The sequence below is a fragment of the Paramormyrops kingsleyae genome, chromosome 1 (genome assembly GCF_048594095.1).
Source record: "Paramormyrops kingsleyae isolate MSU_618 chromosome 1, PKINGS_0.4, whole genome shotgun sequence".
In the NCBI taxonomy this organism is placed as follows: Eukaryota; Metazoa; Chordata; class Actinopteri; order Osteoglossiformes; family Mormyridae; genus Paramormyrops; species Paramormyrops kingsleyae.
In genome coordinates this window covers 27,653,072-27,679,115 of record NC_132797.1, presented here as the reverse complement: position 1 = coordinate 27,679,115, position 26,044 = coordinate 27,653,072, and the positions used below count along the sequence as shown (strand labels likewise).

Here is a 26,044-nt window from a genome sequence, read left to right as displayed (position 1 = left end):
TTCCCTATTTAGGATCTTCCTCTGCAGCTTGTCACTGTAAATCAGCTGGTATAAATTAATGGGAAACCCCCTTCCGCCAATCCCCACCCAAACTTCCAAATCGTCACATTTGAAGGTCCTCAAACTGAAGGACAGAGGCCTTCAACACAGAAAGCTGACCCCGGTGTTAGAGATAGTAAATGGTCTCACATATACAGGGGTGTTGTACCTTTTGACAAAATGTCACCATAGGCCCAATTTTATGTATAATTTTATGTGTTCAAGGGTCCCTGTCAAGCGCTGGGCCCTCTGAATCTGCCAGGGTATCTATACCCCATCGACGGCCCTGCACACACGCGCACAGCTAACACGCAGTCCCAAGCCCTTTTTGCGTCAGCCTCAGTGTGTGAGTCATGGCTGTCTCTGACCTCAGCCAGTGTTGTTGTTGTTGCTGTTATTGTTGATATTTCCCCCCCCCACCCCCGGTTCTCACCACTTCCTGGCCTCTGCTGAAACTCCCAGTCGCAGCTCCTGCGAGCATTCTTGGAGTTTTTCTTTTTGTTTCTGGTCCTGTATCTGAACTTTCAGAATGCTGAGGAAAATCCAGTGACCAGTGTCACAGTTCAGATTGGACTCGAGGGGAACCACAGCGTAAAGGTAGAGCTTTCAGAAGCCAGGGAAACACTTTCGACATTGTTTTCAGGCTTTGTCTTGTAAAAACGTGTGTTTGCCATATAAGCAAAGCGGTCCCAAACTAATTAAACTGACATCATATAATAAGCGAGCAGATTGGGACTGAGTGAAGGCCTGATCTTGGCTGGCATTTCCCCAAACAGCACACTCTGGGCCCAGGTCTGAGAGCAGCTCTCTGGGGGGGGGAACAGAATGGATCATGAAATGTATTAATCGCAAAAACATGGCAAGCTAATGCACCCAGACAGGGGGTGCCAAGTGGAAAGAAATGGACTCGACTCGATTCAAACACAGCAATGGACATCTGGGCCTCCTGCAAGGCATTTAATTACTGCTTTATTTAACATTTTTCTCAGCCATTGCGGAAATACTAAGACGTTCCATGTTTTGATACACTTGGGGCTAGTCTGCTCAGGAAGATGCGTTCTGGACGTATGTGGGTGGTTTGCTCGAACCCTTATGTGTCTTAGCAAGGGAAATACCAGAGCGAAAGTAGGATAGGTTTCCCGGTCATTCCGAGGAAGAGCTGACACTGATTGAACTTCAGGGGATCTGCGTTTGATGGAGGAGCTGTTATCGGGCGCATTGTGTGACTCTGTGCCAGTGATCAGAAGGTTCAGCAGAGTGATGTCACCATTGCGTCCTTGATCAAGGCCCTGAACCCCTAATTGCTCCAGGGACTGGCTGACTCTCCCTTCTGAATTGTACGTCACTTTGGGGTCAAATCACCTGCCAAATAAACATAATGGCTGATGAGATGCTGACAATGTGCGTGTTTTTGGATTTTTTAATAATTGCGAAGCTCACTGCAACTGTGTACTGGATAAGTAGTTATGTATGGATGCATGGATGGTTATAAACACTGGGAGAAATTTCATTTGCATATTGGATCCTGGATCCCTGACAGACCCTCAGGCTTCTGAGGATCTTTTTAGCGCCAGACCTGCAGCATCATCTTTATTGTATTGCAGAAACAGTCCTGTGGGTTGAAGAGGAGGAGGGAATGAGTGATTTGGAAAGAGAGAGGGGTTCTCTCCCAAATTAGAGCAGTGGTGATGACGCGGGGTTTTTCTGTTCAGTGTCTGAAAGGGAAGTGAAAGAGGATGTTGTGATCATCACGAGATTCAGCAGGTCGTAAATTTGCCGAACCGCCCGCGGAATTCTGAGAGGTTTCACCTAAAGAGCCAGGTGGTGGAACAGGAAGCACGTAAGGAGGCGAGGACTGGTGCGACCGGTGGAAACTCGTCTCGTGCGTGGCTGTCTGGCCCCACCCCCTTTGTGGCCCTGCCCTTACTTTCACTTTGCCACAGCTGAAATGCCACGCCATACCCCGGCTACTGGCAGAACTATAGCAGCTGTAGCTGATGGTGGTGATGGTCCACAAACTGATCAGGGTTTTCTTCGCCAGGAGACTCAGCCAGCGACCCACAGCGGAGGAGCTCGAGCAGAGGAACATCCTCAAACGTGAGTCTGGTCCTGGTCCCGGTCCCGGTCCCGGCCCCGGTCCCACCCGGTCCCGGTCTATTACACGTATTCTGTGGGTCCATATACAGGGCATCTGGACCTTAGTGGTAATACAGCAGAATGTGTGTTTCACAGGTCATATGTATGTACTATTTATTTCTTTATTTTGTATTTATTTAGTGCTTATTTATTTATTTATTTATTTATTTATTTAATATTTTGTTGGCATTTAGTATTTATTTAGTATTTAAACTTTCACATCTAGTTGGACATTCATTCACATTGCAGATTTTAGTACACGGATATTTACGGACTGATTTTTACCTAATTGCGATTATGTGCTGCACAGACAAATTTTAGGTACATGTAGATGCACCAGGCCAGTAGAGTGAATTCTGGTTCTTCGTAGTCTGACCAGCTTTTGACAAAAGTGTGGGAAAGCAGAAAGTCTCAGGATCAGATTTCTAGACCCCAACGGATAGTCAGGAGTGAGGGACCAGGAGCACATAGCACATGGTGTGTCTGACGAGCATTCTAGCAGCTCCGCTCACGTCCTGACGCTTAACAATGTCAGCTTTGTACACGTGAAAGCAAGGCAGGGAAATGAAAGCTGTTTTTTCTGAGAACTGCGTGTCCCTGGACTCTGTTTATCCACCATCCATTCGCTCGTCTTCTCAAAACTGCACATGGTTGTGTTTAATAATGACTAACGGCGACGAGAAGGGCGAGTGGGAGTTTTGACTCGTCACCTCTGTTGTCACGGGACAGACTTTTTCAAAAAATTACTGAATGACTGGGTCTGGCGGTTCTTAGATGTAAATGAATGTGAATTTTATCACGTTTCGTAAATCGGCCCTCCCTTCTCGTAATCCCTGAAACCCCAAGCTATTTTTCTTTAATTATATTAAAGCATGCCTGACTCCATCCATTAAGGGGTTGAACCAGACTCTGATTTGTCCGCAGTGGCCTAAAGACCAGACTGGTGTCATTTATCCTTTTCTATCCCTTTTCAGTTCGACTTCATTTAACTTTACTCATTAATTTTAGTTCATGATGCCATTATTGGAGCCTAGGTCGGTATAGCCTCAGATGTTGCTGGTTTTGTTGAAGCTAATGACTCCATAGACAAGATAGTAATGTTATGAGAAGTTGATACAAAACAAAAGTGGATCGCCCAGGGCTCTGAATGCATGCCGATGTTGTCGTCGTTTCTCTGGAATGTGACCAATTTTAGTTTTCTTGTGAATTTGCACATTTAGTCCCTTTGTGGCCACCAAATGTGATGGAGAAAGATCTGTGGGCAGGATGTCATCCTAACTGTCACAATGTCACCTCTGTCCCTCCCCCCCCACAGCAAGGAATGAACAAGAGGAACAGGAGGAGAAAAGGGAGATTAAGCGACGGTTGACACGCAAGGTGAGTTGTGGGGGGTATCTGGGGAATTCAGCATGGCAGGGAACCTTCAGACAGGGGAGAGAGGAGCGTGAAGATCAAGATCAGGGAAAATGGTGTTGGAAAGATTAGATCTTGGTGCAGCTGAGCACGACTATGGCGTGTTCTCATGCTCGGTCTGAACGTAGGTCAGCAGGGTGGAGTTTTTGTCCATTCAGTTCTTGTTCTCCATCGTTGGGAACTGAAATGAGTCCCCAACAGGGCTGAATTCAGAAGGTGGAGGCCTCTGGGCTAAAGTCATTGCTGGGACCCTGCATATGGTATAAAAGGCTGTTGTAACAACCAGAAAAAAATTTGGACTCCCCTTCAACTTGGGGCCCTGGGCTACAGTCCAGGTTAGCCTCTGCATAAGTCCGGCCTTGACCCCCAGTTGTGTCTGTTGTCGTGTTTTATAAGAGCAGCGTCTGTGAAACACATTGAGCTCGTTTTGAGATTCTGACCAGACGCATGTCTTTCTCAGCTAAGCCAGCGGCCTACGGTGAAGGAGCTGAGGGAGGCCAGGATCCTGACCCGTTTCAGTGACTACGTGGAGGTGGCCGATGCCCAAGACTACGACCGGCGGGCAGACAAGCCCTGGACGCGCCTCACCGCGGCTGACAAGGTAACGGCCACGGGCCACATGGCGTGGGGTCGGCCTCTGTGCTCTGCCGTTCTCATGAATGGGATTCATCTGTGAGACGTCTCAAGGTGAAAGGAGCAATGAAACAACAGTGCCCCCTGCTGGTACATTTCAGTAGGTTTTCCCTTGTCCTGGCTGAAGATTGTTTGAGATTTGCCTTCAAAGAAAATGGTTAGACCAGCACCTGGTTCCCTTCTGGCTCTAGGCCTGGATACGAATAGCGTTCCGCGTACCCTGCGAATGTCCACGCCTGAGCACGTCGGCGATGGCTAGTTGGAGCTTCAAAGGCCTTGGAAGATTAACTTTACCCTCTGCGTTAATAATGGCAACAGAGTGTGTGACTCCAATGCACAGATTGGCTACATAAGATCAGTTTAGCCCCAAGGAGGTGTTATGTGATCCTGGGCTGTGACTCATACACCTTTGGCACCTCATACTGCCAGCTATATGGACCATTTCCAGTTTGTTCTCAGTTAGTCTCTGGGAAAGCCTACATCTGCATGTAATATAGGGAAAACATTACATGGGCTATTAGGTTCTATTAAAAGAACAATATACATTCATATTAAATATATTCGATATTAAATCACTTGTTAAAAGACATTGGTAAATGGGACTGGGGGGTTATGGGGGCTTATGGGGGGTGCTCAGCTGCTTGGTGTCCCCTGATGGCCAGGTCCTTGTGGGTGTGTTTTTTGCCAAGCTCTGCTGTGACAATCTTATTGAATTACTTTGCACAATATTAAATATTATGGATACCATTGTAAATTAGGTGTCTCTCCTAGGCCGCATTGCCAACATTTGCCCCCCCCCCTTTCACTCACAGGCAGCCATTCGGAAGGAGCTGAACGAGTTCAAAAGTACAGAGATGGAGGTGCATGAGTCAAGTCGACACCTGACCAGGTAGGGGGCAGCGTGGCTCATCGCTATAGCAGGGAGCCTCGGTCTGGCCTGAAGGATACTGAGCGTCAGTGTGCTCCTGCTACAATGTTACAGTTTTATTACTACATTATTATACTATTTTGTTATACAGTCAGTCCTGCTACAATGTGACTGATGCATTCCTGAAAAACCTCATGTTCACTAAAATCGCATTCTAAAATACAAATATCCAGTAGGAGAATTTGTGTTAGGGGAATGTGACTCCAAAACTTAACAACTTACGCCAAACAAAATGAATTAAATACTAAAAATAGTGATACCACCAGCCCATAACGTAATTATATGTATTTTAATTAAATAACATATCACGTTGTAGTTCACATAGTGCATTTCTCTCCCACTGAAAATTGCGCAAATACAAATGAGATTCAGTGGTATATTCCACTTCGGTACTAATAACAGTCACCGTTGAACAGATTCGCGGTGTGATATTACATGTTGTAACAGGATTAGCTGTACTATTTTTCTGAAAGTATGTGTAACCCTTATTCACCAAGCCAATATCAACCTGAACTTTGTGTCCAGAACTTCCTGTCATATGGTAACCACATCCCTGCTCTGTTTTAATTTCAGGTTCCACAGGCCATAGAAGCCCTCTGTACAGAACCCTGTTATGGGATCCCCCACAGACTCACTCAGAACTGTTGTATGTCGTGGTCTGATTGCCAGCCCAGGATACTCCACAATATCCAGTACAGACCTTTCGGCAGGACTGACCCTGTAAGGTGACCCACCTGGCTGGAGAGCAGCGGAGGAGGCGGGTCCTGATAGGGGGGGGTGATCTATCCCATTCTGCTGGCTAGCCATCGTGGCCATCCACACCCCTGCCAGCATGGGACTGTCCCGGGAGTGACGGTCTCCCTTGCCCTCTCTGACAACGCACCCAGACCAGAGAGTTGGAAACCAAGAAGGCAGATGTCTGGAATTCCTGTGCAATACTCCGTCCCACAGCATGGCGGTGCTCTTCCCCTGACACCCCCCCCCCCCCAAATCGTTTACAGCAGGGATGTCAAACTCCAGTCCTGGGGGGCTGGAGCCCTGCACATTTTTGGGTTTCCCCTCATTTAACACACCGGATTCAACTCCTTGCACTTCCTTGTGCTATATTACCATACAGCTCTTGAGCTGAATCATTTGTGGTGGAACAGGGAAAAAAACATATGAAAAAAAAAAAGATACACAGGTCTCTGGCCCCCCAGTACTGGAGTTCGACACCCCTGGTTTACAGCATGCTACAAGGGGAAAAGTGGGTATCTGGACCAACTCTGCACCTGCTGTTTGCTCTGTGACCGTACTGCTACTGTAGATGTGTCCTAGTAACTGAGATACAAAACTAATATATTTTTTTTAAATCTACATTTCTGCTGTATGACAGAATACCGAGCGGCCATTACTAACGATATTGAAGGAATTGTCACAAGTCTAATGTAAGAGTTCAGTGTAACATCTTTTATTGATTACAAAAAATAAAAATACCAACTTCACAGCACTTTCAAAAAGTACCGCAATCTGAACTGTGCCTTTGCTCTTTAAACCACTACGGCATAGTGTACAGAACTCTGGCTTCGGCTGAGAGGGTCATTCTAAAATCTATCTCGCGACCCTTTCCTTAATTTTCCAGTTAATGGTGCCCTACACTATTTACAGTATATGCACACCTGTCACGCTAAGCATTTTTACCCTTTAAAATGTTTGCCACATAAGTTATGTAGACACTAACTTTTCAGTGTGTGTCGTTTATATATATATTTAATACAAAATATTTATTTAATTTCATGATTACTTAATGTGGCACCTGCGTTACTATTGGCGCATTTCCACTGGTATACAGGAACCAGGCCGTACCTGACCCGTACCACGAAGAGCCAGTGACATTAGAGAAAAAGAGACGTTTATTTAATGTTCCCAAGGTGTACCTCATGATTTACTATGTGCTAATTTCCTCTATGCCAGAGGAATCCCTTGGAAATGTTAATTACGTCACTGTTTTCAAGGTGTTCAGTACATTTGCTTTGCCTTCCGAAAGCTTCCGTGATAGATCAGGTGAGACTGCTCGCGGCGACCCAGAGGGCTGAATCTTCAGCAGGCCATGTGATTACTGCCAGCGTAGTGGGTGGATTCATTAGATAGGAGCAGTAAAATTTTAAAAATGATTCTGCCTGCCTACTTCATGTCTGAATATGCATCTGCATAAATATGAAACTGCCTCAGAATGTTAAGACACCGTCGCTGTGGTTGCATGAATCACTTCTCCGGATTTAGTGTCTCGAGTTACTTTGATAAACATGTTACATGTTAACAAACCAAGCAATAATTTTAGTTTAGGGTTCATTTGTTTATGGTACAAGAAGCTTATTAGTCTTGAAGACCACCACTAAGAGCCACATTAACAGGCAAGCTGCCACCTCTGCAGTAAATATCACCAGGGTGTCTCCTACTTGTCTCCTAAGACCAAAAATAGAAAGTGAAGTCCCCGTTGACAGGATCGCCATCTTAGTCACTCTGGTTTATATCTTTGCCTGTCACATTGTCCCTTTGAAAACTGAACCCTTTCAGGGGTTGTGGTTGCCGCTGTTTTATTCTCTCTTCCTGTTTACCAATGAATACTTGCAGAACAGTTGATCACTAGAGAATTTCCGTTACCTGTTCCCTCTGTTATATCTTGATCTGAGGTCTTAGAACTGTAAAAATCCATCTTTGTCTTCTGTTGTAACTTCAGTATCAAAATTGGGCAGTATCATCACCCACCCCAGGGCTCAAATTGCCTTTCCTACGGTATACAGTTTCCATTTTTTTAGTATGTTAACCAGCCAGATGTCAGAGGATTTGTGCTGGTGGGGTGTAAGGATGTGACCCCCTCCATCACAGGAACCTGGCTACTCCCTCTGGGAGACCATGTGACTCAGGCCAGCATGAGTGGTAAATCCTCGTTCGAACCTCTCCACTTCCTCCGCAGAGGAACAGCCTGTTTTCACTCTGCCACATGTAACTGCTGTTCGATGGCCTGGATTCCAGCTGCGAGGAATATATTTCAAGCTGGAAATTCTGCTGGAGCCCAAAGTCAACGTTGTTATTATTATTTATTTTTCAAAGATATCACACAGCTCACCCCGTGAAATATTTGCTGGTTAACCCAAATTGTGGCAGGTGCCTCACTGCCACCAAAGCATGACTGATTTGGTACGTTGTTTCCTGTTAACCCACTTGATGAATTAAGATTTCCTCCCACGTGTCTGACACCATGAGCCCCATGTACATTATTATGTCATGGAATGCCACACTCGTGTTTCTGACCTTTGCCACTGTGTGAGTGGGGGGAGGTTTACCACCACTAGTCACGACGCTGTCCCTTTAAGGCGTCATAAAGCAGTAGCTCCAGCGGGGGCAGTAAAACATGACCCAAGACGGGCCGGCGACAGAGTTCAACACATCATGAAGGATGGGTCTACGTACTCATTAGAGGGTCTGGAAAACTTTGTGAATTTGTACAGCTGTCCTTATATAGAAGCGAAGGTTTGACTGTACTGTAAGAGATTCTGGATTTATGTAAATAGCAGAGTACCCAGGTCTCTAAGCATCTTGTACATTTTGGTCTTTTTGTACAGACTGAAACTGCATGGAAGCATTTAACTTACTGTCTGTCTATAATGATGTATGCAGTTTCTTGTATAAAAGAAACCTTATTAAATATGTTTTTAAATAAACGTGTTTGTCGTGCGTAAGAGGAAACTACAGATGCACCACATCCAGTCTTTATCGAACACATACTTTTATTTGAGTAACGTAATCAAAGATTAAGGTTCCAGAAGTTCCGTCCTGCCGCCATGCAGGGACAAACCCCGTCTGATGGAAAGGTCAAGGTGGGGTCAGGGTAGCGCAGACGGAAAGGACACAGACGCTGGCTTCCTGCTTCACCTCCGGCTCAGATGGTGCCACTTTCCCCTGTAAACGAGCAGTATCGCCATGCAGGGTCAGGATATCCCCGGAGTGGGTGGAGCCATCCAGCCACAGGGGCTCACGTGTCCAATGAAATCATACACTGCACATGGCTGCAATGGAAATCAGGGAAGCGGCGATTAAAAAGTCTGTTCCCCTGCAGAAATGAGGGCACATTTTAGCCCTGTAGCAGCAGCTCGTGGAGGATGGAGGCAGGGTTACACCAAGTGCACTGGAGTGCCACAGTGCTTGTGCCACAGGTCGATGGCTTTCGTTACGATGGCATCCGTGTTCTCCTGCGGCATCTGGAATGCAAAAGCAGCTTGTGGTTAGAGCACTCCCTCCCTGCGGATACCATCGCCCGAGCCACATACCGCATCTCTAAAAATTAACCGTGTGTCGATACATAATCTGCAGTCTAGTCCAGCTGGGCTCATATATCCCAAGCTAATTAAAAACTTCTTGAACCTGTAAAAGTGGTGGACCGCAGGACCCAGGACTGAGAAACACTAGGTGTATCAGAAATCGCATACTTGTTTGCTATGTAGTAGGCAAAATGTAGTATGCGAAGTGAGCAGTATGTCAGACTCCTCAGCATGGATGAGACAGTAGGCAAATAGTAACTGGATGGTATACTACATCCATCGAAATTCCGAAGTATGCAACCAATGGATCCATAACCAGAGAAAATATTGCTTGCTCAGTAATTTGTGTCCATCTCTCTACAAAAAGTCAGTAGAGAACAATACCCAGTTATAAAAGTTGACTCGAATATGTATTTTTTTCCTCCATTGACAGTTTTTAATAACTGTAAAATTTCACGGGGGTCTACATCATCAGTACACATTCAGGTCAGGAAATATGTACGATTATGACCGTGGTGAGTCAGACTGCATGCATACTATTCTCATACATACAGTAACGGTCACGTAGTAGGTTCTTTATGAAATTCAGTAGCTACTGTGTAAGTATGGGATTTCAGACGCACCCACTGTGTAGAGCTATCAGGACTGTGTGCTGGATGACCTCACCTGTAAAACATCTATCATGTTCCAAGAAAGAAAAAAAAAAAAAGGGCTACAAATCAGACTTTAGGCAGTTACTCAGGACACAGGTTCAAATTATAAGGAAAAGAACAGCAAAAGTTTGGCCAGTAAGCAAACGTTTTAAGCAACAGGCTTAAGCTCTCACCACAGACTGTAAAGATGACACCACATACTGGCCTTTTGAAGTAGCAGTACTTAGTTTATCTTATTTAAAACCTTCATCTTAAAACGAGGAATATATTTCAATGGCTGGTGGAGCTGCATGGACTGAATCAGTCACCGGGGGGAAAAGAAAATTGGCCGATTTTTAAGCACTTAATGCCAACCAGCATCAGCCGATTAATCACCTACATGGCTGATAAAGTGATGACTGTTTGCGGCCATGCGACTGACACGCAGCCATGCGACTGACACGCAGCCATGCACAGCACTCACTCCATCAGTGTGGTAGTGTGATTTATCAGCCCCGAACGTAGTGAATCTGCATGACAACCAAAGGTAAGAGATCTAAATTCCTCCCGCTTACACCAGTTTCGCTTGATGAATAACAACATAGTTGTCATGGCCACAAAGCCACAACAATCTCAATTTTGAAACATACCGTTTTGTTATTTTTGTCGGAAATTGAATTATGAAATCATGTCTCAAGTTATATTTTTTGTATTACCTTTAAAATGCTGCATGCCCTTCTTTAAAGTGTGATCAGTATTTAGAGTTAAATTGTTTTTGTATGTTAAGCAGTTAAGTTGTTCATTTATTTTTCTACTTGGCCTGATATTGGCTTTGAGAAAACAGGATTGCAAAAAATAATGAAGCAATAAGTAATTTATAATGGATCTCTGATACCGGCAACAGAAACATTACACTTATAAATAAGAGGAACAGAAGAAGCCATTTCCTTGACTTCCTGTGATGGTTATTTTGAAAGACAGAGAGGTGCTGTGTCTGTGACATTGCATGCATACATCCTGTAGGAGGTACTCTAACGATCTAAATTGCCTCACATTAGCCAGGAACTGCAGGATTCCCTCCAGCCGCTTCATGCCCATCAGCTTGTTCTTGTAACTGAGCAGGATCTCCACAGCGACGAACACCAGGATCTTGCAGGAGCCACTGATAACCTTGTCCCAGACCCTGTGATGGGGGGATTGACACAAAATCCTTACATTTTATAGATCCAAAAGTACAGGCACCTCTTCCCACAACACTGATAAAAAGCTTGGCTGAAACTTGGTCTTGTAAATGTTAATCAACATATTTACTCCACAATGTTGTTCTATTTTTAAAGGGAATAATTCCCTTCTATGAACTTCACCTATCTGTTCACCTTAATCAAAGCTTTAATGATTTAAAAGGCTTTAATTAGATGCCTCTGTACCTCTGCAGGCTGGATTCTGGGAGGCACCCAGAGAAGCATCTCCAGAACCACGGGTCATAGGGCAGCTTGGTCAGAGCCCCACAGCTCTTCAGGTGGGTCAGCAGCCTGCTGTCCTCCATGTTAAGGTAGTGCTCTAGGCTCTTGGGCTGAGGGAAAACAAAAAGGGCCAGATTGTTGTGGGATCAAATGCCAGGTTGTATAAACCCTTTATATTTTCACTTCTATGCATTTCTAGAGGTGTCAGGTGACACGTTCTTGACTGTTTTAGGTTCTAGCTCCAGCTCTCACCAGATGTGGGACAGTGTCCCCAAACTTGTTGTTGAACTGGGTGACGAAGCACTTGATGAGCCAGTAGCAGTCTACGGGGTCTTCCACAATCTCCTCCATCGACTTCGCTATGGACAGGAAATTCTCGTCGTCCTCCCCCTGCAGCGAGTGATACCATTTTATGCTGAATCAGATCAAATCAGATCAAAAGGACTCTGCACAAGTCTTTGGTTTCAAAATGATAGTAACATATGCACCCCCATTTCTCAATGGTACCATCTGGGGCGGCTGCCGACACAGTGCTCAAATTCAGACGTGTTACCTAAAATCTGCTGGTCAAATCTCAGGGTCCTGCTCATGAAGGGCCCAGTGGCAATATTTACCGGCACTCAATCCACAGATTTGGCCCCTGTTGGCCACGAACACTCACTATATGGGGGGTGCGGGAAACAACAAACCCATGCCTTACTGGTGGAGCGAGCTCAGAGCTGCGCGACAGCTCCTGGGCCTCCAGCTGGAACATACGCAGGTAGACCTCCACCTGGGGGGTGGCAGCGTGCACCACGCGGATGGCCTTCAGAGCCTCCAGAATATCCCGGTACTGCTCCCTGCGGTAGCCCATCACCAGGCTGTGGGAGTCACTGTGGGGCGGCAGAATCCCTGAGGACGCAGACACACAGGTCAAGAAACATCACCGCAGAGTAAGCGGAAGACCAACAAAAAAAATAATTAACCTATTAATCGCACAGCTTTCTTAGATTAATCACACCTAATATTAAAACTTATGATAGTAAATATTTATACACTGAATCCCCAAATGAATGTAGAATTAATACAAAGGTGAATATATGGGTCACTGTCACAATATAAATATGGTAACATTCATTTTATCTCATTTTTAAAATCAGTTTGAAGACTCAAATTATACAATTATGTTACTGAGCTGAGGGGGGAAAAAAAAGACAAAAAAGCAAAAATATACTAATTCATCACTTATTGTGCGTTGCATGCAATAAAATTGAAAGATTTTAAAATATTTTATCTAGTTTTTCGGTTACTGATTTTTGGCTACTTATTTGGGGAAAATTGGCTAAAAACCATCAAACCAGAGCAACAAAATGCCCTAGTTATAACCTAAAAAGTTAAGGTAACGTCAATTGCTCCACACAAAAAACAAACACTGCATTTCACATCTATTTTTTTTTAATTCTCAAGTTTGTGAGAGTAGTACAAGCTGAATTTCAATGCTTTCAAAATGGTTTGAACAGAAGGCAATAAAAAAATATTACAAGCAAGGATATTAAATGCAAACAGGTAAATGCCCATGTAGTACCAAAAAGCTGGTGACCGGACATATTTTTGTGCCCTTTATCTAAAGCCCTTGTGATTAATGCGCATGCACACAAACCGTGATAATATCGCAACGTGATATCGTGCAGCCCTATGTCACACAGCAGAGAACATCGCTGTAGTTACCACTAACCTCATGCATCAGTGGGGCTTACAGAACATGGTAAAATGCCTCGTCACCGATGCTGCCCCTCATATGACTGCATGCGAAAAAACACTTCAGATTTCAGTTCTCAAATTCATACTGGGGGTAGACACACTGGAACAGCACCTTCCACTTGTTTGATCACCTGTATGATCAAAGAGAACCAGGGGGGGCATCCCTGGAATGTCTCGATACAGAGCTAACCACGCTCAGTGCTCAGGAACGCGAGGCCGTGGGAGGGCGCCTCCACATGCTCTCTCTTTTCACACAAGCGACAGTGGAACTCTAGGCGAAAATGGTGTCTGGCTCAAAACACATTCCACTATTAAAAATACTATAACAATCTGTCATTTGTGAAGCAACTGGCATCACCACAGAGATGGCTGGTCAATTGGTTCAACAGCTGCTCAGACGCGACCACTTCAATTACTTGTATTATTGTATACTTTTATTCCTGTACAGCACACTGAATGACCTCTGTGAATGATAGTGTGCCTTATAAACACACTTTTCTTGCCATTCCTTCACAGAGCCTTATTTCTCCATCACTACATAATATACTAATAACTTAAAATCCTTATTCTAAAACAGAGAACATCCCAACCCGTGCTGTTCAAGCATACAAATAAGATCTTAGAGGTGACTGAGCTGCAAGAGATCGTTCCACACTTACCCAGCTGGACCTTCCACACATGGATCCGGTACATAGAGGGAAGAGGAAATCGCTGACTGAAAGTGCAGAGCTTTTCCACATCTACCAGGGGGAAATCAAATTAAACAGCATGCAAGGACGTAGGACTTTTCATCCTGCTGGAGATCAGGAGCAGCATATTCAGGAAGGTACAGCTACAGGACAGAGACCCACCTGGATGGGATACCTACCCAGCGGGTTATCTTTCAGCAGAATTTCCAGGGATTTCTTCTCCTCCACTCCCCTAAACCCAACTTTCTCATAGTAGGCCGATCGAAAGTTCCTCTGTGGGTCTTCGGCCATGATTATAAAGGGGAGAAATAGTGTACCTTTAACAAAAATCAAACAGAGCTGTAAAGCACACAGCAGCCAGAGAATCAGATCAGATGGGCTTCCTGTGGGCCAGCAAGCAGAAGATGTACTGCTCAATTCACAAACCGATCTTCGTTATCATACTCACAATGTATTGAACAAAGAAATGATGTTTACTATTTCTAAAATTATTTAATCTACTCGATGAAATTATACTGCAAATTTTCACTGCTTTGCGTTATGCTGTTACTAACCCAGAATTCTGCTTCATATTCCTTTGGATTTTGAACAACACTTAAGCAATTTTATTTTAGCATGATTTTATGTTAAGAGAAAACACATTATTCATCGCAACATGAAATTCACTATAAATACAGGTACCAACATAACTGCAGCCACAGCGTCCGCTACAGGGATGCTATCAAAACAGCTTTGCGTTGTTTCATGTAGCCCCCTGATATTTAAATTAGTTTATTAAATCAAAACGTAGAATATACGAAACGTTGCAATAAAATCAAAAATAATGTAATACATATAACCCTTAAATAGCTGACCACGGAATCCATACCATCTGAAGCGAGTAGGCCTCACAGCATCCACGGGCTATCCTAGCGTACGAGCCCAAATTCAGAACTTCGTTACGCGTGCACGAATCTACAGAAGTCAACTGATAATTTTCACATTCTATATTTCAATTTAAAATGGCGCTAAATTTATGTTATTTCAATTGCTTATATTTGCAAAAATAAACTAATACTTAAAGGACGTTACACTGCTACGCCGATATTTAACGTGCTTCCCCACTACTAAATTCTTCTAGGCGATTTATTTTAGTTTTCCGTACTTCCCAGCAGATGGCGCAAAATCATTTTGTGAACCCCGTCTGTAATGAATGAAAAAAAAAATCGTTTTCTTGGTTTTTCTATTTTGTTTAGGTCTGTTTACTAGGCAACCATGATCATGATTTTCAAACTTATCCAAATCGACTAGTAATTCTACAATTCAGTCTTGTATGTACTGATAAAGTTAAAGACCATTTCAATGGCGCAGCTGGAAGTTGAATTTGTAACGATTTAGACTTTAGCTCGTTTGGCAACAACTATACCCATTTCCTAGTTATTTGCAGGCCGCGGGACAATGCGTCAGGATTAAACGTTTGTTGCCCTAGTCACGTTTGCTTGTTTTTCCTCTATACCGCTTAGATTATCAGGCGTCGTTATCTAAAGTAAATCATCCGCAGAGTAGAGCTTTACTAACCATTTGTTCATTTAGATAATAGTACAGAATGAGTACCAGTTGTTTTCTCAGAATTACAATGTCAAGTCCCACACTTCCCAAACTTAGCGACCACTTCAATTAAATATGAAAACGTATCCAGGTGTATCATGTGTACAACAGCTGTCTCCAGCAGAGGGCATCAAATAACTACCTGCTTCTAATTTCGTGTCAAGTCAAAATATAGCACTGTAATAAATACCTAACTCCCTCATAACATAACTAATTTATTCCACGCTAAGATTTCTGAAAAGTAGCACCCATTTTAACTTTAAAGAAAAACTGTTCTAATTATAAAACTGGCGCATATTTCATTCAGACGAAATAATCACTGATCTATATATTTTTTTTCCATCAGACAATCGTATAGGGTAAGCCTTGTATTATAACTACGCCAGTGCTGTGCAGGAGCTAATCGAACGCTGAACGCGAACTTCCATTAAGTTGCAAACCAAAACAACCACGATAATTTACTGCGCGATGTCTGACGGGAAAGAGAGTCCCAGCCGCCAGTACAAGACGTTACGTAAAAGTCAACAGCGCTCAGAAAAAAAAATCATTCCCACGATGCAACTCTGCAGGCAGCGGCTGCCACAAAAGGGTCGGGTCGGGGATGCGCGAAGTTTTTCCTTTTTTTTTTTTTTACCTCCGCTTCGTGTCGCCAGGGAGTTACGGCTCATTAAATATTCTGCATATGATTTAATAATATATGGTCCGTGACCACGCCCCGTGGCTCCGCCCCCGTCCGCCCCGCCCTCCTGCCGTGCCTGTGGAGTTTCTCCTAGCAGATCTCGTTAGCCAGTCTCCATTATGGCGATGTCAATAACGACGGAGCAACGCTGACCGCTGGAGCAAGTAGCGGAACAACTGGAAGCCTGGCTAGCTATACCAGTATAGCTAGCTAGCAGAACAGGCGAAAGAATGTAAGCCGTAAGAAAGGACGCGATTCGTTAACTTATCTAACGGGAGAGCGTTTTTCTTAAACCACCCTTATTTATTTTTAGACGCAAAGCAATATTCGCTTTTTTTTTAACTTGGGCAGAAATGGAAAGTGCAAAGTCTGCGGCAGTGGGAGAAAACAGGTTGGAGAGGAGCGGTCCGGTGAGAACTGTTGCAATAGTGGTGTCTGGCTCGGAAACGGGTAAAATAAGTGTGTCTAAGTTAAAGAAGCCCGGCAACGGAGTGGCCGCCGCCGTGAGGAGGGATGATGATGGTGATGAAGATGAGGACGATGATGATGGCGGAGCCGGGGAGCCGGCGTCAGACTACGATGGACCATCATCCGCCTTGCTTCGGGTAGAGGCGGTGCACCGTAGGCGAGCCGTCGCCGAATCGCCGGTGAAAAGCCGCGGCTTGAGCGCCAGCGTCAACGTGAACTCGCTGCTGATGAGAAGAAAGAGGCTGAAGAGGAATCTTTCCGCCGCCGTTGCGGCCGCCCCCCCGGGCGGCGAGATGCGCCCGCTGGCCTCCGCCTCGCCCATCGCCGCTCGCACCCTGGACGGGAAGGTCCCGTTAAGGCGTAGGCACGGCGTGCAGCTGCAACCGTCCGACAGGCAGTGGGTGCGAGGAGACCTGCAGCGGGGATGCGTGCACGTTCATGACAGGCTGAAGCTGCGCTGCCTTAGGCCGGTGCTATGCACTGTGGACACCACTGCCGGGGAGATAGCGCGCAGGCTGAGGCAGCACGGTAGGGGGGGGACCGCTGTCCGAGTGGCCGGTGCGGCCACTGATCTGCGTAGCAGGCATGAGTTTATGGAACCTGGGAAGCGGGATGGACACGGGGATCAGTCCGGTTCGACGGATGACAGGTTGGGGTTACTACTTCTGCCAGACGCGGAGCAGACGACCGACGCGCGTATCTTAAACGGGGCAAGTAAACTTTATGAGGACGAAGTATCGCCGTCGGACATCCTCCTTAGTCCCAAGATCGATGCCCTGATAGATGCGGAGACGGAGGAGTCGCGGCACACAGGCACGGACAGCTGCGGACTGAACTCGAGTTCGGACGTGGAGAGCGGCACCTTTGACGATCTGAGCTCCGGCGGCCGCGACTCCCTGAGCGACGGTATGGTGCTGGGTGCAGACGCGGCCGCCTTGAGTCCCACGGAGGGACTTGACCCGTTCGGGAGCTCTTCCGATGAACTGGACCTGGACTGTCCCTCCTCATGCTTGTCTACCGAATCCATCGCAAGGCGGCTTTTGGTGCCCTCCGCAGATAACTATAGCAACACGGCCAGAGGTGGCGGGGAGCTTTCGGACTGCGCCGGAAGAATTGCACCCTGCGGAGGCGTGCCCCTCGGTTCTGGCAGGTTGTCGGGCGGCGGGAACCATGACACTTTGCCAAGGCCCCTGACACATCTCGGCGGCCAGGATCCCGACCCCGAGGATGAGATGCCGACTCTTTACGTTCAGCTGCATGGCGAAGCCGCCAGGAGGTTAGAGCAAGACGAAAAGCCGCTGCAGATCCAGAACGACTACCTCTTTAGACTGGGATTTAAGGACGCATGGCGAGTGCAGGAGGAGGGAATGGACACTGAGATCGGCTGCTTGATCCGATTCTACGCAGGTAAAGGGATTTACGGCAGTGCGTCAGCGCATGAATATGGAAAGTTGTCTTTTACTGTTTACTGTCATCGTGGTGATCTTTGGCAACAGTTCAGGTCGATGAGAGAGCGGTCATGGCGTAGACAAGTATCGGTTTTTTCAGCTATGCTCTATAGGACCCCAGTAAACAAGGTCCCAAAGGGCCCCGTACATGCAATCCCCCATTGTGATGAATGGTAGCCCCGAAAAGAGGTATGAACCGAAAAATGGTTATTTGATTGTCCGCGGAGACAATGAGTTGCGTTGTCCCGCTGCTTTTCCTTTTAAAAATATGCATATGGAGTTAACAGGTGCCTTCGATGGCTCCGTACACGAAAAAGATGTGGGAATAGACCGCATTAGTTGTATCACGAAAAGGAAACTAGCGGGGGAACAGTCACAGTGGCGTAGGTGGGGCTCCACAAAGTATTTTCCCTTGCTAACCCTGAGAATATAAAGAGGAAAAAAGTAATGCAGTATTGCCCTGCGTTAATATTACGTCACAGTTAAATGCAGATATTTAGAATTCAATCAGATTGAGTATTCGGCATCAGTTTGGACATTTAGATATAGTTTTGCCTAAGGTATAGAAATGGCTTGGTAACATTGCATAAGTTACACATTGTAAAGAGCAGAAATGGCCCTTTCTTGTTTTTTCTAGAATCTTAGGGATAATCTCCAGTTCGTGTGTAATTCCCACACGCCGCCTCCTCTTACCAAATTTTCAAGTGCGTCAGTCCTTCACCATTGAGGATTTGTGACAGCCGTTGAGATACGGAGCTGCAGTCTTCTTATGCCCCTGGAAAATAAACAGACTCGAAAAGTCTTGCGGTTCGCTTGGAGTGGGTAGCGATATATTTTTTAAAGTGTGTCAGTATAATTCATTTTCTGCAGTGTAGTTTGAGTAGGTTGCAGTTAACGGAGACTGCGTAGAATAAGGCTTTACTAGTCGTCTTATAATAAACAGTGATTACCGTTTATTATAAGAGATGGAAAATTCCCTCACTTGTTGCTTCCGGACGTAAAGATGCCCGCCCACGCTGGCATTTATCAAATTAACGTGCAGCGGGGGCTGTAATCATCTCAAGCGACGCTAATCTCAGTTTGTCAGTGCTGACAGCTGTGTGTGCCGGTGGCCCTTCCGTAGCCGTGCGAGGCGCTTTTGAGTGCCGATCATTCCAGCGTAGGTCAAACGATTACGGAGACAACGTGCGCGGACTGGCGCGGGAGGCGTGGTTTCCGGTGCGGAGGGGCGTGGTTTGGAATGTCCGGAGTTGTCAGGTTGGGACCATGGGAGAGAAATGGAGTTGGAGGGAGGTCACAGGACAAGAATGAGTTTGGCTGGCAGTTAATGTCGAATGGGTTTTAAACCCCCTCCCCCTAAGACCTTCGAACTTTGGGTGGAAGCTAGTTGTACTGTCACAGCACAGACCGAAAGATGCGACAGTGTAAGTGTTTACTGCACCACATTGCAGGGCTTCAGCCTGACCTGTGACAATGAGATCTCGCTAAAACCTGCCAGAACTTGCGGACCTTGACAAACCTTTGTGTGGGAGGGGCAGTGGGGATTCCCCCCCCCCCCTTCTTTTACAGAAAGCTTAGAGCAGAGTAGTGGTCCCACCTCCCGCTAAATGTGCATGACGTGCCTTTCACCTGTCACAGGCCGGGAGACTTGGGGGGGGGGCTTCATCCATTAGGGACTCTGAAAGCTTGGGTGAGCCTCTGAATTCCTTCGATTTAGCAGCTTTGCGGGGGCTGAATCCATGGCATTCAGTCCTGTGCTGTCTGTCTGGTCGGCTGCCAAGCCCCCCATTCATAGCCCGACACACACAGGAAGTTCACGCTTTCATTCAGCTAAACACGCAGGAGGTTTTTTTTAATGTCCTTTAAAATAGGCTGGAAAGAAGTTCTGACCCCAGGCTCGCGAGTAGCCTGGAGATGCGTACAAAAGAACCGTGACCCCTGCGGCCTCACGAGACTCGGTTAAATTATGAACTTCAGAAGCCCTCAGCTGATGTGAGGTGTGACCTCTCCCTCCTTTTGTGCTCATGTCGCAGAACTAAAGTCTTTCTGAAAACAATTTAAACAAAAAAATAATAACACGGTATTTGAAGTGGTCTTTTGCTTTCTTCCGTCATGTTGATCTGTCCGTCAATTTCTCTGCAATACCTACTCTGTGAGGGCAGTTTGTGAGCTGGTTGTATCAGATGCCTGTTTTGTAACATATTATCAAATGCTAGCAGGCGATTGATTTGTCTGTTTACATAATGACACGTGACATGACTACCAAGTGGTGCCAGCATAATAAATATAGCAGACCTCATCTTCTACAGATTTAAATCGTGATTAAACATCAAATCATCCTGTCCCAGCAGACTCAATGACTATTAATACCTTCCTTATGAAAAAAATCTGGAACATTAGAAATTAGATCAACTGTTCTTTTCTCCCTTCTCCTTAAGTAAATGCTTAGGGAATATATCAAAGGCTTGCCGAGAACCAGAGCTAAGTTTCTATCAAACAAGACACAAGCCTTTGTCATCTGTCTGTCCGGTTTCTGCCATTGTAACACCAGTATGTTACAAGTGAAAGCATTGAAAAGCAATGGAGAGAAGCTTCTGGAATTATTGTAGGTCAGTGATTTAGACGCCTGTCACCTGCAAGGAACATTTCTGTTCAGGAAGGTGTGGTATTTCGTAACAGAACAGCTTAGGGCTTTGCTTGTTAGAATGTGACATTATGTATAAAGCTATATTTTTATTTATTTATAAATATGTGTGGGGAGCAGGGGCGCCGTAAGGGGGAGGAAAGCTAGGACGATTCCAAGGGCCCCTGAGTGACAGGGGCCCTAAAAAATTAGGAAAATAACTGGATTGGTTTGGACTGGGGGGCCTAATATGATATGCTTTCATGGGGCCCAAAATCTCTAGCAACGCCCCTGGTGGGGAGACACCTAACTCTCCCCCCCCCCAATCTCCCTGGTTGGGCTGAGTTATTTGAGGTATGTTCCCTGACCCCTTGTGAATGTGGAGCATGTGTTCCTGTCGGGGGTGAGGAGCTTGAAGAAGACACCATTTTCTACCCCCTCGCAAATGAAGGTTGCCGTATAGTTGTCAGGGGATGGCCCTGCCTCCACTCTCAGGCCTGGGGTCGGGGTAAGTGGCTGCCCCCACACAGGTGACGGTCCTCAGGAGGAAACATGCTGGTCCACCTAGGGCTCAGCACTCTTCCTCCTAGCATCTAGCCATTGGGGTGATAACGTAGTGTCTTTGACAGAGGCGCCGTTTAGCGAGCAGCGATTAGCACTGGACCCCGGGCCACGGTGGTTAACCTCAGCCCGTGTGAAAACGGACTGGGGCTCTTCCTCCAGGTCAGGTAGAGGAGAACTTGGAAGCGAGGGGTGCTGCACGAGCACCCGATCTGCATTTCCGTCGCCTCCCGTGATCTCGGAAGAGGGTGATGATATCACCGTCTTTGTTGGGGCTTGACATCCTAGGTGGTTTGAATGGGAGTTCTTTCCCGGAGAGCGACGGCTGCTCCTCCTCCACCTCATTCGCCCCCCAGGTAAACACGGCATGAATGAACAGACTGCATGATGTGCAGGTGCCCTGCCTGCCCTGGAGGAGGGCGTGTCCCCAACATGAAGAGTAACACTGTGCTAGTAATTATATAACTGCCCCTTTTCATGCTGTTTCATGCCGAATACTTATAAAAACCAAAGTAGGTCATGCATTAAAAAAGGACATTTGAATCTTAATTGGTTAGTGTGAGTAATTAAGTCATGAATTATTTAGTTAAGGACTCATTTTTATGTGTGTATATATAATATATGTATTTATTTATTTTGAACGTTCATTGTTTAACAGCTTTGTGTGGTAGAGGTATAGTCAAACATGTGTGGGTGAAGCATGGAACCCGGGAAAGATGTGGTTAAAGTATTAAACATGGCCGTGGCCCCATTGTTGCAACAATCCTGGTAGCACCACCCATCTTGTGTGGAAATGCATCCTGGGAGTAAGGAGCCGGCTTAGGGTGCGAGTGTCAGAGGGTCTCGGGCTGTAGGTACCGGCATGTCCTGTCTGCACTTGTCCCATACATTCCCATGTAGGTGGAGGCGACCTGTAATTACTCCGTATCTCCCACACGTTTTTTCGACCTGTTATTCATTACATATGGTGATAGATCCCCCCCCCCCCCCCCAACCCCAGCTGTATTTTCTCAAGGGTTGCCAGCTGGGATACAGATTAAAAAAAAAAAAAAAAAGAAGAAAGAAAGAGAAAGAAAAATGCTGCTGAAAAACAAGCACCCTTTTTTGGTTTGTGTCAGCGGTCTCCTAGCAACGCGTGATGCCACTTCCAGGCCTCGTGATTAGTGCGGGACACGCAACAGAGAGGTTCAGAGGTTCTGGGCCCCTTTGCGTGTCAGGTGATAACTGTGGCTCAGTTTGTAGCAACAACTTCAAACCAGCCCTTTAAAGGTAAATCCATCCTATATCATCAGCACCTAATAATTTTTAATTTAGTGCATAGGACAAGTTACATGTTCCAAGGTCAAACCCCTCAGAGAGGAACATACCCTGCTTACAAACATGGATTAACAAGTATTTCCAAAATGTTACTATACTGGGTGGTGTTATAACTGTCATCATTATTGTTTATATTATACAAGTTCAGTGTAGAACATGAATAGGAAAAGTGACTGTTATGAAGTCCGTCCCAGGACTCTGACCGGCGAGCTCTGGTGTTTTTGCTTAGTCCTGGTTACGGTCAAGGGCTATTAAATGTTGAACAAGTCACTTGTCTTGTGACGGGTTATGTAAAGGATTAATCAGTTTTGACACGTTCTAGTGCTTGGATCATGTGTCTGGTGGAGTGGCGGTGGCTGAGGGGGGCGGGGCTGCTTGCTGAAGAATGCAGCATGTCATCTGGTTGGAGAAGACAGAGGCTGTTGCGTAACGCTACTGTGCAGGTGTGTAGCTACTTGGTAGTCTTCATTCTGTGATTGATTTTGCAATACAGCATTTGCGTGTTCTAATGTCGACATGTAGAGATCGTAGTATATGTCGAAAGGGTCATTTATGCTAATCGTTAAATACGGATGTGGATACAAACCAAGCCTTCTGTCTGTACTCTGCATTTGTTTTGTTCGTATTTGTGCACGTTTTCCAAAAGCGTTTGGATCCAGACGAAAACGAGCAGTATCACTGGCAAATGTGGGCCCAGTGTAGCCAATAGTTTGAGAGGCACTGTGTGTGAGATTCAGTTGAAAAAATGGAGCAAATGTGCAATTTGGTACAAAACCTTAACCACCAATATGATGTTACTTCGCATAGCAACAGAGACGACAGTTATCTCAGAACAGCTGGGAAAAGATTGGACAGGGATTAAGTGTCAGGTGGACGGTAGTGAAGGAAAAAGTTGGTCTGTGCTCTCTGCTGCCCCCCAATGGATGTGTTGCTTAACATCCATGCTGACGTAAAGGATGCATAGTAGTATGCAGGCAATGATGGTTACATAGTTTAAAATAGATGTATTCATTTTTTATGTAAATGGAGCATAAATGAACCTTAACAGGGGCTGGTTTGGGTGCTAACTTGGTATTCCTCTCTCTCACTCTCTGTCATGCACACACACAGACACACACACACACACACTTGCACTAGCTTTCCATAGTCTTTGGATGTCCTGGCTGAACTTAACGTTTGTTTTGAAGGACCAGCATGATGGTATCATTCACCCAGATCCAACTGATTTACACCAGTGGGCAGTTCCTCGTAAACGGCGCACACGGCGTGAGAACCTGCACCTGTAAAAAACGTGCAGGTTTCATAAAAGGGTGTAACTTCATGGCTGGGCAAAATAACATTGTGTATGGGGGGGGGTTTCCCGAAGAAGGCATGGCCCAGCAGAGCAGAAGGATCTACATGCCCATATCTGTGTCCCGGCCACAGCCCACAGAGGGTGGTTTTGGTGGGACCAGTTGTAGGTGTGATCATTAGAGGCCCTCATGTTTCAATGATCTGTCTTATTTGGTAAGCCCATAATGAGCCATTGTGGGTGTTAAAAAATAAATCTTTTTGGGGGAGGGTGCATAAGGCTTAACCCCACGGAGGTTTTTGCAGGGTGATAGATTAGTGCAGCCTGACAGCTCACCGCCGTTCCACGTGTTCGCAGCGTGCTGTTCCCGGCGTGTGCTGTGTGGGCGTCGTCGTGCTTTTTCCAGCTCTCGCAACTTCTTGGCGCCCGGGGCTCAGTGCTGCCGTATCCATGGCGACTATCTCGCCTGCTGCGTTCCGGCAAAGCTGGGGGGAACGGCCAAGAAATATGATCGCGGGATCGCGTCGCTTCTCAAATTACGCAGTCAGAACTTGGCTAGGGCTAGAGTTTGTTGTGTGTTTTTCCCCCCTGCTGTCTCCCTTTATTTATTTATTTGGAATTGAGGATGGGTGGGGCAGCTGAGAGGTAGGCAGAGGGACCCAGTTTGATTGTCATAGCGACCTAAATGTCGCGTCCCAAATGGCAGGTTGGATGACGGCAGGCCCTGTGGGTAAAGCGGCAAGAGAACCAAAGTGGTGGCATGTTTGCAAACAGACAATCTTTCCTATGGCAGGAAGTAGCGAGACCTTAGCTCTGTTATTGTGATCAGTGGGAGCCCCGGAGACACCCGTGAAACTTCCACCCTGTGTCTAATGTTATTCTCTACAGAATTCAGGGGTCGTTTTATGGACCTGTCAGAGCACACCTTTTTAACAGGTGTAGATCTATCCCAGAATGCAGTTTTACATTATCAGAAATGAAACCCCTACTTACATAATCAGAAACAGATCCAAAACAAAAACAGGGACAAGCAGAAGTCCAGAAAACACAATCCAGCTCAAGTGACCTTTTTTTTCTGATAGCACGCTGTATTACCTGGGGTTTGGGCGGTCAGTGAGGTTATTGTTAAAACACTTTTTTAAATGTGTTCACCCTCTGACTCAAGACACTGGTAAAGAATGCCCTTGGCAGATAATGTGAAAACATAGAAAAAACAGAGCTTTTATTAAACGGAATTTAACCAATGCTGAGTATGAGCAAGGTCCTATTTGTTGTTCGCCAGTTGCTGAGTGATGTGGAGAGTTGTGGCCTGTGGTGACGTATTAAGAATACATCAAGGATGGCATCCTTTTTCTTGGTTAGGTTATAATCATAGTACGGCCCTGTGGCAAAATGCCGGAATGGAAATGCGCAAAATAGACTGTGTCCCCTGTCCACTCAAAGTTTTGAGGTTCATCACAACAGAATTCCCATCCCTCAGTCATCCCACTTTGTGCAGGACAGTTGACCTATCCTGCAAGCCGGTAGCCTGCTCTTTCCAGATGAGCGATGCTGCTGTTTTCTCCATGGGTGCTTTGAAGTGCGTAAGAGGGAGTTGCATTTTGTGTGATTGGCGCTGTAAGCCCTCAGGAACCTCGCTGCATTACCGTGACGATCGTTGAGCTGGCTCCACTATCCAATGGCGTGCAGAAGCTCTGATGGGGGCTCTTACGCAACCCACTTTAACAAGTTAATTGTTTTCATTTGCAAGCTTAATGGGACAAGCGGTAGGAATGGAGGACCTACAATCCCACTTCTCAGTCTCAATCTATTTTGCTCTTAACTCTTTCTTCTCTATTTTCTCTCCTGCCTAATTGCTTGGGCTTTCATTAAAGGTTAAATCTCTCTTCGTCTTGCCTTACTCATTTTTCAACCGAATTGTCTCACACGAACAACGCTCTTCCAGCCTGACTTTGGCATGTTGGTGCTTGTTCATCTGAAATGATTTCTACCTGCTTATACCTGCTGGAATCATTTGCTGGAGTCATTTTGGTTTCTTGTGCTGCTTTGGAAAACCTTAGATAGGCAGTTCCTGGAACTTGGAGCAAAGTTCACAA

The 26,044-nt window shown here is 45.8% G+C and overlaps 3 protein-coding genes across 16 annotated transcripts in view; 2 read left to right on the top strand and 1 right to left on the bottom strand.

The window, feature by feature from the left end:
- Positions 1 to 6,638, top strand: part of phactr1 (phosphatase and actin regulator 1) — a 49,823-nt gene extending 43,185 nt beyond the window's left edge. For all 4 annotated transcript variants that reach the window (XM_023823638.2, XM_023823637.2, XM_023823640.2 and 1 more), the window contains 5 exons: positions 2,081 to 2,136; positions 3,491 to 3,552; positions 4,049 to 4,189; positions 5,034 to 5,110; positions 5,723 to 6,638. In XM_023823638.2, the coding sequence (XP_023679406.2) occupies positions 2,081 to 2,136; positions 3,491 to 3,552; positions 4,049 to 4,189; positions 5,034 to 5,110; positions 5,723 to 5,738 (352 nt within the window). In that variant the 3' untranslated portion in view covers positions 5,739 to 6,638. The remainder of the gene's footprint in view (positions 1 to 2,080; positions 2,137 to 3,490; positions 3,553 to 4,048; positions 4,190 to 5,033; positions 5,111 to 5,722) is intronic.
- A 2,263-nt stretch (positions 6,639 to 8,901) lies between these two features.
- tbc1d7 (TBC1 domain family, member 7) lies at positions 8,902 to 19,394 on the bottom strand. 11 transcript variants are annotated; one of them, XM_023823490.2, is made up of 9 exons: positions 19,107 to 19,394; positions 18,850 to 18,931; positions 14,154 to 14,291; positions 13,945 to 14,025; positions 12,246 to 12,436; positions 11,798 to 11,935; positions 11,510 to 11,655; positions 11,136 to 11,265; positions 8,902 to 9,390 (listed from the first exon to the last, which is right to left on the bottom strand). In XM_023823490.2, exons 3-9 carry the CDS (start codon positions 14,263 to 14,265, stop codon positions 9,304 to 9,306), a joined length of 885 nt encoding a protein of 294 aa, XP_023679258.1. In that variant the 5' UTR covers positions 14,266 to 14,291; positions 18,850 to 18,931; positions 19,107 to 19,394; the 3' UTR covers positions 8,902 to 9,303. The 11 variants fall into 11 exon arrangements, with proteins under 11 accessions (XP_023679258.1, XP_023679260.1, XP_023679263.1 ...); XM_023823492.2 differs by having other exon boundaries at positions 19,139 to 19,394; XM_023823495.2 differs by having other exon boundaries at positions 14,154 to 14,255; positions 19,107 to 19,386.
- The window catches only part of LOC111850047 (PH domain leucine-rich repeat-containing protein phosphatase 1), a 35,477-nt gene continuing 26,026 nt past the window's right edge, over positions 16,594 to 26,044 (top strand). The window contains exon 1 of the mRNA XM_023823487.2: positions 16,594 to 18,115. Within this exon, the coding sequence (XP_023679255.2) occupies positions 16,594 to 18,115 (1,522 nt within the window). The remainder of the gene's footprint in view (positions 18,116 to 26,044) is intronic.

Bases quoted from the DNA above. Each gene is read 5' to 3' on its own strand.
- tbc1d7 (XM_023823488.2), bottom strand. From the start codon at position 16,229: ATGAGCCGTAACTCCCTGGCGACACGAAGCGGAG. The intron at 14,256-16,195 runs GTAAAAAAAAAA...TCATGGCCGAAG, and splicing joins CCTGGCGACACGAAGCGGAG to ACCCACAGAGGAACTTTCGA. The intron at 11,936-12,245 runs GTAAGGCATGGG...CACTCGCTGCAG, and splicing joins GCTCTGAGCTCGCTCCACCA to GGGGAGGACGACGAGAATTT.